We start from the raw sequence: 12,824 nt of genomic DNA, 5'->3' as shown, positions 1-12,824 counted from the left end.
ATATAAAGTGAAACTCACCTGGCTCAAATTCATGGATGAAGCCAAGTTGGGTAATGTTGCTATTTTTGGGGCTGTGATAATTAGTTCTTTTTTTGGCTCTCTATTTTCAAAATGTTTACAGTGGCAAATGTGATTACTGTGTAACTCATTTACTTAAGTGTAGTGAATAGTTTTGTCACAAGCTTACCCCAATTATAGTTTATTAAGGTGCTAATAGAGTTCTAGTTACGCTGCGGAGAAGTAATCTACTCATGTGTAATGTTTGAGTATTGTATAAATTAGATTTATTCAACGTGTCTTAGAAGTAATATGGTTTAGAGTGAAGGTGACCTATTCATAGCTTTTTTTATTAGCTTGTAAATAAATGATTTATAACTGCTAGTAAAGTAGCATATGACCTTATGGAGAAGATAATTTTAATTCCAGCCACTTTCCATTCACTAAAGTAATTGAAGGGATACCGTCAAGGTTGACAGATCCAAACCTGATGAAATTATTTAGCTTAATTTTCAAGATTGCTTTCTTATGATAAGTGCACTTTAAACGCAGTACAGAAGTATATATTTTTAAGAGGAATTTGTACTTTGTCACTACATGCCCAAGAAAGATTGAATAGGTTATATTGAACAGGAGACTCCTGATTGGATCATTATTTCCTTTTTTGAGTTTCTTTATGTGTGGCAAGTATAATGATAATAATAATGGCATTTAAGCACTTACTATGTGCCAAGCACTATTTGTTCTAAGTGCTGGGATAGATACAGTGTAATCAAGTTGGTCATGGTTACTTCCCCACATGGAGCTCAGTCTTAGTCCTATTTTACAGATGAGGTAACTAAACAGAGAAGTTAAGTGACTTTCCCAGCGTCATACAGCAGACGTGGCAGAGCCAGGATTAGAACCCATTTCCTCTGACTCACTGGCCCATGCTCTTCCCACTATTGCAAACTCATGCTCTTCTTAGAACTGGGGTCCTTGGGACTGTAGGAATAGTAGTAAAAATAATACTAACTGTGGTATTTAAGTGCTTACTATGTGCCAAGGTCTACACTAATCCCTGGGGTAGATACATGATAATTAGGTCCCATGAAGCACACAAGCTTAAGTGATTTGCCCAAGATCACACAGGTATGTGAGGGAACCAGGATTAGAACCCAGGTCCTTTGATTTCCAAGCCTGTGGTGTTTAAAGGTTTTCATTTAATACCCACTGTATGCATCTAAACTCTTGGGAAAGAACAATAGAAGCGTGAGATCAGGTACATGACAGGGGTGAGAATTGCCCAAGATACCTTTGATTGGACAAAAGCTGACCACTAATGCCAAAATCTGATCACTGATCTCTTAGTGGAAAGGGGCTTTTAGGGGGGAGTTGTGGGTTTTTTGTTTTTTTTTAATACTCATGAGCTACACCCTCTCCAGGAATCTGATTCGTTTGAAACGTCTGCCAATGACAGGCAACCTAATGCAGATGTAGGGGCAAGATCTGGGTCACTTCCCTGATTATCTTATGCATATCTGCTCCAATTCTGATGGGGTGGAGGATGCTCCTTGGTCCTCACCTGGTGACTAAGGTAAAATCTGGGCAATTGCCATGCTTAACGTATGAACAATCCAAACTATGGGCATTATGTCCTTTAAAGAGTCTCAAGCTGTGGCCCTGTGGTCCCCTGACCTTTCAGCATGAGCCTTGGAGTCAGAGGGACCTGGGTTCTAGTCCCAACTCCACCACTTGTCATGTGACCTTGGGCAAGTCACTTCACTTCGCTGGACTTCAGTTTCTTCATCTGTAAAATGGGGGTTAAGATTGTGAGCCCCATGTAGGACATGGACTGTGTCCAAACTGATTCCCTGTTGCCTACCCTGTCACGTGGAAGACTGTCTGGCATTGTGTGTGGATACTGTGGAAGAAAAACTTCACGGACTTTGCACCGTGTTTTAAAAAGAGTATTTCAGTCAAGTTTATTACTACTAGCGCTTCTAGCACTAGTAGGGAGTGATAGTTGACAGTTTCCTCTGCTAGTCAAGGCCAGCTGAACTTCAGGCAATACAGAGTGACTTTTATACAGTTGGAACAGCAGTCATAGTAAACAGAGTACAATACAAAAATATTTTGGGAAAGCAGAAAGTCCCTTGGGTGATTTTTTCTTGTTCACCGTGACCCACCTTTGTTCTGGGTGGAGGAATCTTGATTAGATCAAGGGAGTAGTTTTATCTCATCTTCAGTTGATATGCTGAAATACATTGTAGTGTGTTCTGCTTAGGTCAGTCAAGTAATCAAGCACCCACAGAGGTGGTCAGCCCAAAAAGAAAGGGTCAGAGAGAGATGGGGGACAAATGAAAGACCTTAACTATTGTGCTTCCACAATACTATCTTGACAACATCTCAGTTGGTATTTTTGAGGTCCTTCTATGTGCCACTGTCTTAATAATACGGTCCACTTAACCCAATTCCCATCCCTGTGGAGTAGTTTTAGGGCTGGGGGTGTTGTCTTTGGTTCTATCAAGAGGGAATAGGAGTTCCTAGGAGGCTAAATGATTCTCCTCAAGCCACAAAGTAAGCTTGATTACCAGTCCGATTTCTTGTGCATCAGTTCAGCTATTCCCAGTATGTTCTGAATAGAATTGGTCTTAAACTCTCAGATGGGTAGGAGGGACAAATTTGGATCCATCCTCTGAGATCCAAACCTAACCAATTGTCTCAGTTGCCACAGTCTCAATCACCATTTTATAGGTGAGGTAAGTGAGGCACAGAGAAGTAAATTAACTTGCCCAAGGTCACAGACAAGTGGCAGAGATGGAATTAGAACCCACAGCCTCCTGACTCCATGCCCGTGCTCTGTCCACTACACCATGCTGTTTCTCTTCTTCTCTGCCACACTTCTGCTACTGCGTGCCAGGCATCATGATCCCCCTGACCGGGTGCCTCCACACAGGGATCACATCCCACAGCCATCCCAAGCTGATAGTAGAAACAGGAAGTAAAACTGCAGCCCAACTGGTTCCTCAGTGGAGGCCTCATCTGTTTTGTTTCCTTGCCACCTAGGGTGCAGGGAGAGTCATCTCAAGGGAGGGGAAGGAAACTGCAGACTCAAGGCTGAAAGCTTGTTGTGGGCAGAGAATGTTTCTGTTTGTAATCTCCCCAGTGCTTAGTTCTTTGCTCTGCCTCAGTAAGCACTCAAATACGAGGGACTGACGAGATCATGTCATGCCTCCTACTTTTCTGGCTCTGCCTCCCCTTGTCACTGGACTGGTGACTAATGTAGTTTACACCATATAGATAATGGATGAAGTGGTGAGCTGGGGTGGTAGTTTATCTGGCCGTCGTGAAGGACTTGGCCAGAGAAATGGGTTATATTTCAAAATGAAGGTAATCTTTGTGCAACCAGAAGTCATGTTCTCTGGCCACTAAGGTGCTTACACTGTAACAGGGGAGACACATTAAAACTATTTACAAATAGGAGTAATGAGAAATCACTGCATTGGAGATCCTACATTTGTACATAAATTGAGTGCAAGAAGTGACTCATTGTCATATTTATTGAGTGCTTACTGTATGCAAAGTACTTTACTAAGCGCTTGGAAAGTACAGTTCAGCAATAGAGACAATCCTTGCCCACAACGGGCTTACAGTCTTGGATGGGGGAAGACAGACATTAAAACAAGTAAACAGGTATCAATAGAAATAGAAATATAGGTGTATATACACATCAAAACAAGTAAACAAGCATTAATATAAATAGAATTATAGATATGTACATATCTTGTTATATCCCGGCTAGACTACTGTGTCAGCCTTCTCTCTGATCTCCCTTCCTCCTGTCTCTCCCCGCTCCAGTCTATTCTTCACTCCGCTGCCCGGCTCATCTTCCTGCAGAAATGATCTGGGCATGTCACTCCCCTTCTTAAACACCTCCAGTGGTTGCCTGTCAACCTCCGCTCCAAACAAAAACTCCTCACTCTAGACTTCAAGGCTCTCCATCACCTTGCCCCTTCCTACCTCTCCTCCCTTCTCTCTTTCTACTGCCCACCCCGCACGCTCCGCTCCTCTGCCACCCACCTCCTCACCGTCCCTCGTTCTCGCCTATCCCGCCGTTGACCCCTGGGCCACGTCCTCCCGCGGTCCTGGAATGCCCTCCCTCCTCACCTCCGCCAAACTAATTCTCTTCCCCTCTTCAAAACCCTACTTAAAACTCACCTCCTCCAAGAGGCCTTCCCAGACTGAGCTCCCCTTCTCCCTCTACTCCCTCTACCTCCCCCCCCTTCACCTCTGCGCAGCTTAACCCTCTTTTCCCCCCCCATTTCCCTCTGCTCCTCCCCCCACCTTCCCATCCCCTCAGCACTGTCTCGTCTGCTCAACTGTATAAATTTTCATTACCTTATTTATTTTGTTAATGAAATGTACATCGCCTTGATTCTATTTAGTTGCCATTGTTTTTACGCGATGTTCTTCCCTTTGACTCTATTTATTGCCATTGTTCTTGTCTGTCTCCCCCGATTAGACTGTAAGCCCGTCAAACGGCAGGGACTGTCTCTATCTGTTGCCGACTTGTTCATTCCAAGCGCTTAGTACAGTGCTCTGCACATAGCGCTCAATAAATACTATTGAATGAATGAATACAAGTCCTGGGGGATGGGCAGTGGGGGTAGAGCAAAGGGAAGTCGGGGTGATGGGGGAGCTGAGGACTGATTCCTCTCTCACAAGCCCTCAACTTTGGTGTCATCCTTGACTCCTGTCTCTCATTCACCCCACATATCCAATCTGTCACCAAAACCTGCCAATCTCACCTTCACAACATCGCCGAGATCCACCCTTTCTTCTCCATCCAAACTGCTACTCCGTTAGTACAATCACTCATCCTATCCTGACTGTATTACTGCATCAGCAACCTTTCTGATCTCTCAACCTCCTTTCTCTCCTGTTTAAATCTGTTTTCCCCTTGACTCTATTTATTGCCATTGTTCTTGTCTGTCTGTCTTCTCCAATTAGACTGTAAGCCCGTCAAACGGCAGGGACTGTCTCTATCTGTTGCCGACTTGTTCATTCCAAGCGCTTAGTACAGTGCTCTGCACATAGTAAGCGCTCAATAAATACTATTGAATAAATACTATTGAACTGTTTTCCTTAAATCATGTTGCCCCTCTAAATCTCAGAATTCATTGGAAATATTGATCAATAAAAGTGTTGGTATTTAACTTGTAGATAATAGGGCAAACAAGTGTAGAGGTATGTACAGTTCTAAAAGCGTGTAAATTGTTTAATTGTAGGAAAACTGTTTTACAGTAATCTAGGAAGCATGGAGTAAGAGTATTTATCAGTAGTACACAAAAGCCTTCATAAAGTTTGTAAATCAAGCTCCACCTGAAACTTGGATTCTTCCTGATTTGGCGTGTTTTGAAGCCCAGCATAGGATTCCTTTAAAATTTGGCCTGTAGTGTTATTCCTAAAGTGGCCAAGACTCAAGCGGCGTATGTGGGGGTGGAAGGGCAAATGGGTCAGGACCAATTTTATGTCATTTCTCATCCTCAGAAGCAGGGTGAGGCATGGGAGCGAGGGCTATCTTGGTGCATACTGAATGTGCAAATTGGCACATTCAAGATTTTTCAGGTGATTCACCATTTGCATGCCACTGAGAAAAGTAGTGTTCAAAGGTGAAAACTGCTTCCCCTGCATTCCTTCCCATTTTTAATATCAGTGTGAAGAAATGGGCTTGAAACCTGCATTTGGTTCAGCTACATACACTGAAAGCAATTCAATTTTGTTCTTCTTTGTAGTGCCTTTGTTCCACTGAGTGTTCCAAATAACAAAAATTCCACTGAATGGGAGAAAGTGAAGTTCCTCTTTGAAGAACTCGGAAGTAGTCGTAAGTGTTTTTCTTCACCATTCCATAAAATTAACATGGTTTGTATCTTAATATTACCTTTATTAATGGTCCTTTTATGATACTGTCTTGTGCTTTCAAAACTGAATTATTTTCTGACTCCTACTGAAATCTTGGTAAGTAAAACATTCATTAGCAGAACGTATTTCTCAATGAATATATCTCTCAATGTGAATACCTTTTCATTTTGGCCAGCAGCACCTGACTTGTATCATTTAAACATAGATCTTTTCATGATAATCAATCATATTTAGTGCTTACTATGAGTAGAGCACGGGGATAGTAGAAAACAGTTGGTAGGCATGATTTCTACCTTTAAGGAACTTAGTCTCGAGGAGGAGACAGCGCTGGGGTAGACATAGGGGAATCAGGTTGTCCCACGTGGGGCTCACAGTCTTAATCCCCATTTTACATTTTACAGATGGGAATGGGGATTAAGACTGTGAGCCCCACGTGGGGCAACCTGATTCCCCTATGTCTACCCCAGCGCTTAGAACAGTGCTCTGCACATAGTAAGTGCTTAACAAATACCAATATTATTATTAAAATACAGGTAGGGGAAATATGCCCACTAATGTGTGTTTCAGTAATGTATCTTATTGTAACTTTACATGTTGGGAGTCTGGTTGGAATTCTGTCTTGGATATACTGACCTAGGGGATAAACTGGAATATTGTCAACCATTTCTCTGGAGATTATAATAGATTAACTTCTAATGGGTCTGTTCATACAGCAGTAACCAAGAAGGAAACATAGGTGTTTGTTTAATAATGTTAATACTGAACTGTTATCTGCTGGGATATATCCACATGTTTGGACTTCAATTATTATTATTATTTTATGGTATTAAGTACTTACTATGTGTCATGGATTGGGGTAGATACAAGATAATCAAATGTGTCAGCCTTATGTGGTGTCAGTCTAAGCAGGAGGGAGAAAAGGCATTGAATCTCCATTTTACAGATGAGGAAATTGAGGCACAAGGAAATGAAATGACTTTTCCAAGATCACATAGCAGGCAACTGTCTGAAACTGGATTAGAACCCAGGTCCTTTGACTCCTAGGTCCATGCTCTTTCCACATTGTGGGAAAAGAGATATGTTTATAGAGAAAATAAGTTTGTAATCAAGGGATATTAAACTGCTTTGAACTTCTGAATGGGCAGGTTCATCCAAACTAGAATGTTTGTTGCACAGTAAAAAACTACTCTAAATTCTGAATTAAACTTATTTTTAAACTGAGGTGGAGAGGTTGATACCCCCTTCTCCCTCTTAAATTTGAGACGTGTAGGGGACAGAACCTATGCCTGCCTATCATGAATGTATCCCATTTTAGCACATAGTAAGTGCTTACGTGCTGTTGTTATTGAAAAATAATGAAAATATTAGAAAAATTATAAAATTTTTCATCCCTCCTGAAATGTCTTGCAAATTATAACATATATAAACCTTGTTTGTCAGCAGTGATCGAGATGGATTGCTAGGCCTGAAAAAATTACAGACCTTTTTTGTTTGGGGCAGGGGGAGGCTGATCTTCCTAATGAGTGAGTAATTGCACCAATTTTGGATTTACTCATATTTTTAATGTGCAAAATATCACTCTGGTGAGTCAGTCCAGCACTAGGATTGGAGAAGCACCTCAGCCTAGAGAACCAGCATGGTTTAGCAAAAAGAGCACATGGCTCTGGGAGTTGAGGGTCCAAATCCCAGCTCTGCCTCTTACAGGAAGGGAAGAAGGGAGCGGACAAGTGCTTTTGTAAGGTGCAAAGGGATGGGGTCAGGTGCTGAATTGGAGGGGGTGAATTTTTAAGAGATGGTATGAGATCTACTGTGTGCCAAGCACTGTTCTAAGTGCTGGGATAGATACAAGGTAATCATGTTGTCCTACTTGGGTCTCAGTCTTTATCCCCATTTTACAGATGAGGTAACTGAGGCCCAGAGAAGTTAAATGACTTGCCCAAAGTCACACAACTGATAAGTGGCAGAGCTGAATTAGAATCCAAAACCTCTGACTTCGAAATCCTTGTTCTTTCCACTAAGCCCCCCGTAACAGAGAAGTGATCTTGATCACACCTTTTAGCTTTAATTATTGAAGTGTTTGTCATACTTGTATGGTTTAAAAAAAAAAAAAAAGTCTTACGCCAGTTCAGTTTTTGTAGAGAATTTCAGTAAATGGTATTAAGCACTTATTGTGTGTAGAGAACTGTACTAAGTACTTGGGACAGTACAGTAGACTTGGTAGACATCTTCCCTGCCCACAAGGAGTGCATAGTCTAGAGGGGAGACATTCATTAAATAATAGATATGTACTTCAGTGCTATTGACCTGAGAGTAGTGTGAGTATCACATACTCAAAGGATACACATCTAAGTGCATAGACTATTCACTCTTCCTTCTGTGTAGAGGAAAAGATGGTTTAATCAGGGAAGGGCTCTTTGGGCAGATGACTTGAACGTACTTGAAAATGAATATGAAAAAGTATAGAGAGTGGTGGTCCCTTGTTTATGGAGGGTGAGAGAGTAAAGGAATTGTCGGTAAGATAGAGGAGGTTGAGGACACTGATCAAGGTGGTGCTATGGGAGTAAAGTATACAGGCTGGGCTGTAGTAAGAAATGTATGAAAAGGTGGGTGTGCTAAGTATTTAAAGCTGAAGGTAAGGATTTTGATGCAGAGACGAATGGGCAACCATTAGAGGTTCTTGAGGATCCTAAGCACTGTTTTGAATTGTGATTTTTTTTTTTTCTAAACCCATTTTAAACCCATTCCTATTTGCTCTAATAGACAAAATCTCTAAATCTAATTCTTGGACTAGACTTTAATCTCCATTTCCAGCTACAGTCAACCATGGACTATATCCATATTTTACACAGAGGACAGATAGAATGCTTCAGATATTTAATGTTATATTTACAAAGGATCCTAGGGTCAAATGATGTCTTTGGCAATCTGGTTTAGCCTCTGTATTCTGTGTGATAGCAGCTAAATAATCCCGCATAAATTCATGTTTACTATTCACTGTAGCTAAACAAATCAAATCATACTGAAGCATGAATTACAGTAATACTGTTGTAAATCTCTTCAAGATAATTATTTAAATTTGTCATGTGCATTTTTGTTTAATCTTGTGTTTTGAATGTGGTCCTAAGCTAGAAGATGTATGATTTAGGTTACATTTAGGAAGTTAAAATTTACAATTTACAAATACACTATGGTTTTGTTTTTAATTTTCCACCATCTATACTTGATTATTTTCTATATTTTAGATGGATTGGCGGCATTGTCCTTTTCCATCAGTTCCCTGACCTTGATTGGGATGTTGGCAGCTATCACATACACTGTAAGTATAGTTTTCCATAATCTATGATGCCATTTTGTTTACAAATAGTCGAAGGTTTTACATTCAATCATATTTATTGAGTGCTTACTGTTTGCAGAGCACTGTACTAAGCACTTAGAAAGTACAGTTCAGCAACAGAGAAAGACAATCCCTACGCAACAAATGCACTCACAGTCTAGAAGGGGGAAACACACAACAAAACAAGTAGTCATCAATACCGTCAAAATATATAAATAGAATCATAGATATATACGTATTAGTAAAATAGAGTAATAAATATGTACAAATATACTCAAGTGCTGTGTGGTGGGGAAGGGAGTAGAGCAGAGGGGGGCAGTAGGGAAATGGGGATGGGTGGAGGAGCAGAGGGAAAGGCAGGGCTCAGTCTGGGAAGGCCTCCTGGATGAGGTGAGCTCTCAATAGGGCTTTGAAAAGGGGAACAGAGTTTGGTGTTGACTCTACCAAGACATGGGGGTCAGTGAGGCCAGAAAAGAAAATGCCGAAAACAGACTTATGAACAAAATTTAAGTGTTGGAGGATAGTGATGACACTAGAAATAAATTTGTTGTAGTTTTACCAGTTTCCTTTAATGGGGGTTGAGGATCTGATTTTTCTCATCTTGTAGTCCATCTTTACACTTTCGTAGTCTGACCATAAAAGGAGATGATGACATCACATTTGATGAACTCATGTGGAATTTGGTGGTTTAATTTCAGTAAAAGAAATTTAATTTGCGTTCCTTGACCTAATGATAATTTATAGAAGGTTTCTTAAACAAGATTTATCTTAAATGTACTTTTGCCTGAGTGAAACTGGAAATAGTGCCCTTTTACTTTGAGGAAAAAACAGTATTTTTCAGAAAATGGTTTTTCAATCAGTGCTATTAATCGAAATGGTTATTCAATCAGTGCTATTAATTGGTCATATTGAGAACTTACTGTGTGCAGAGCACTGTACTAAGAGCTCAGGAAAGTACAGTGTAACAGAGTTGGTAGATCTATTCCCTGCCTACAACAAGTTTATAGTCTAAAGTGGAGATGGAGGGGCAGACATTTACTACAGATAAACAGGTACGTACACTAGTGTTGTGGGGCTGAGATGGGGGGGATGAATAAAGGGAGCGAATATAAGCAATGCAGAAGAAAGTGGGAGAAAAGGAAATGAGGGCTTAATCAGGGAAGGTCTCCTGAAGATGTGCCTTTAATAAGGCTTTGGAGGTGGGGAGAGTATCTGTCTATCAAATATGAAGCGGGTGGGCGTTCCAGGCCAGAGGCAGAACATGGGTGAGATAGGAGAGATTGAAGTTCAGTAAATAGGTTGCCATTTAGATTGAAGTGTGCAGTCTGGGTTGTAGGAGGGCAAAGAGGGGCAAGATGATTGTCCATCCACCTCCACATCAAACTCCTTACTATCAGCTTTAAAACGATCGTTGGAGGCTCTTGAAAAGTAGGGAAACAAGGACTGGATGTTTTTGTAGACTGGAATAGGGAGTTCATCAGGGAGGCTAATACCAGTAATCATGGCAAGTAAGGATAAGTACTTGTATTAATGTGATAGTTGTTTGAATCGAGAGGAAAGTGTTGATTTTAGCCACGTGAATGTTGAACCAACAGAATTTAGAGATTGAATATGTGGATTGAATAACAGATGACTCAAGGAGAAGGCCAATGTTATGAGCTTGTGAGTGAGTAAGCATGGTGGTGCTGTCTACATTAAAGTTTGTCAGGAGGAGGAAGAGTTTGGGTGGGAAGATAAGGAGTTCAGTTTTGGAGCACTTCATTGCATGCAGAGCACTGTACTAAGCATTGGGAGAGTAAAATACAACAGTAAGTATACATACTTCTTCTTGTAGCTTATTCACTTCATCTTCCCAAAAGGAATTTTTCCAGGTACTTTAAAGCAATTATTCTTAGAGGTTGTTTTTTTTTAAGCATTTGGTAGAGGAAAAGCCTGATCATGAGGACGTGGAAAAGTGGAGTGGCTTCTGTTCTAAAAGAAAATATCAAATATCTAGTAGAAAGCTCCTTTTGCCACCTTTTAAATGTGACAACTGTACTAACACATTGATAAAATATTTAAAATAAAACACATCTGACTTTGCTTCAGTGTTTAAATGTTTAATCTTTAATAATGATTATGGTACTTAAATGCTATGTGCCAAGCACTGTTCTTAGCACTTGGATAGATGTAAGCTAATCAGGTTGGACAGAGTCCCTCTCCCACATGGGATTCTCTCTTACCTTATTTGTAAAATGGGAGTTAACTAAGGCCCAGAAAAGTGAAGTGACTTGTCCAAAGCCAAACAGCGAGCATGTGGAAAAGCCAGGATTAGAACCCCAGGTCCATCTGAATACATCAATCCCTTGCTCTATGCACTAAACCATGCTGCTTCTGTTCCATTAAATAGAAAAAGAAAGGATTAGTGAAATGTGCTCTTGTCCATGAACATACAGAACACATCCTTGCCACAAGTATCGTACACTTTAATAAGCAAGACTAACCTAGAAATATTTGCATTAGTAATCTAAATTAGTGTTATAATTAGGACATTAAGAATTTACTATGTACTAGCCACTAGGGCAGTTAATCAGATTGGATGATATTTGTTACAACCCACATATTCAATTTGTTACCAAATCCTATTGGTTCTTCCTTCATAACATTGCTCAAATTTGTCCTTTCCTCTCCATCCAAACTACTACTATGCTGGTAATTGTGGTGTTTAAGTGCTTATTATGTGCCAGGCACTGTACTAATTGCTGGTGGGGAACACAAGCAAATCGGGTTAGAAAAACTTATCCTATCCTGCCTTAACTATTGCATCAGCCTCCATGCTGACCTCCTTACCTCTTGTCTCTCACTACTCCAGTCCATACTTCACTGCTACACAGACCCTTTTTCTGCAAAACTGTTCAGTCTACCTCCCTAGTCCTCAAGACCTCCAGTGGTTGCCCATCCACGTCCATCATACTTAGCACTAGTGCTTTAAAGCACTCAATCAGCTGGCCTCCTCTTTCCTCATTTCATTGATCTACTAACAGTCCAGCTGGCAAGCTTCAGTCACCTAGAACCAGTTTGCTCACTGTGCCCCAATCTCAAGTATCTCGCTGCCAACCCTCTTCCCACATTCTCACTCTGCCTGGAACTCCCTCCCTGTCCGTATATGAAAGACCACCACTTTCTCCACCTTCAAAGACTTATTAAGGTCACATCTCCAAGAGCCCTACGTGATTAAGCCCTCTTTTTGCCGGCTCCCTCTCCCTTCTGTGTCTAAGAGCACTTAGATCTGTGCTCTTTGGGCTTTGATATGTCCCACAGCACTTATGTCCATATCTATAAATTATATATTATGAATAGTTTTTTTGGTCGTCAGTCTCCCCTTCGAAACTGTAAGCTTTTTATAAGCAGGGAACGTGTCTACCAACTCTGTACTGTATTCTCTCAAACACTTAATACAGTGCACTGCACACAGTAAGCATTCCGTAAATACTGGTGACTCACATGACGCTTACAAATCAGTGGGAAGGAAGTATCTCGTACCTATTTTACAGATGAGGAATCTGGTTTGATGAATTACCCAAGGTTAAAGCATTTCATTGGCACAGCT

The 12,824-nt window shown here is 40.8% G+C and overlaps 1 protein-coding gene across 2 annotated transcripts in view; it reads left to right on the top strand.

Annotated features, from left to right (window-relative positions):
- LMBRD1 (LMBR1 domain containing 1) overlaps nucleotides 1–12,824 on the top strand; it is a 128,035-nt gene that overhangs the window by 30,457 nt on the left and 84,754 nt on the right. For both annotated transcript variants that reach the window (XM_029066607.2, XM_029066599.2), the window contains exons 6-7: nucleotides 5,775–5,863; nucleotides 9,144–9,217. In XM_029066607.2, coding sequence (XP_028922440.1) covers nucleotides 5,775–5,863; nucleotides 9,144–9,217 — 163 coding nt within the window. The remainder of the gene's footprint in view (nucleotides 1–5,774; nucleotides 5,864–9,143; nucleotides 9,218–12,824) is intronic.

The sequence above is a fragment of the Ornithorhynchus anatinus genome, chromosome 1, assembly GCF_004115215.2.
Source record: "Ornithorhynchus anatinus isolate Pmale09 chromosome 1, mOrnAna1.pri.v4, whole genome shotgun sequence".
Classification (NCBI taxonomy): domain Eukaryota; kingdom Metazoa; phylum Chordata; class Mammalia; order Monotremata; family Ornithorhynchidae; genus Ornithorhynchus; species Ornithorhynchus anatinus.
Note: the sequence above shows the minus strand (reverse complement) of the source record. Positions and strands in the feature narration are given on the sequence as shown.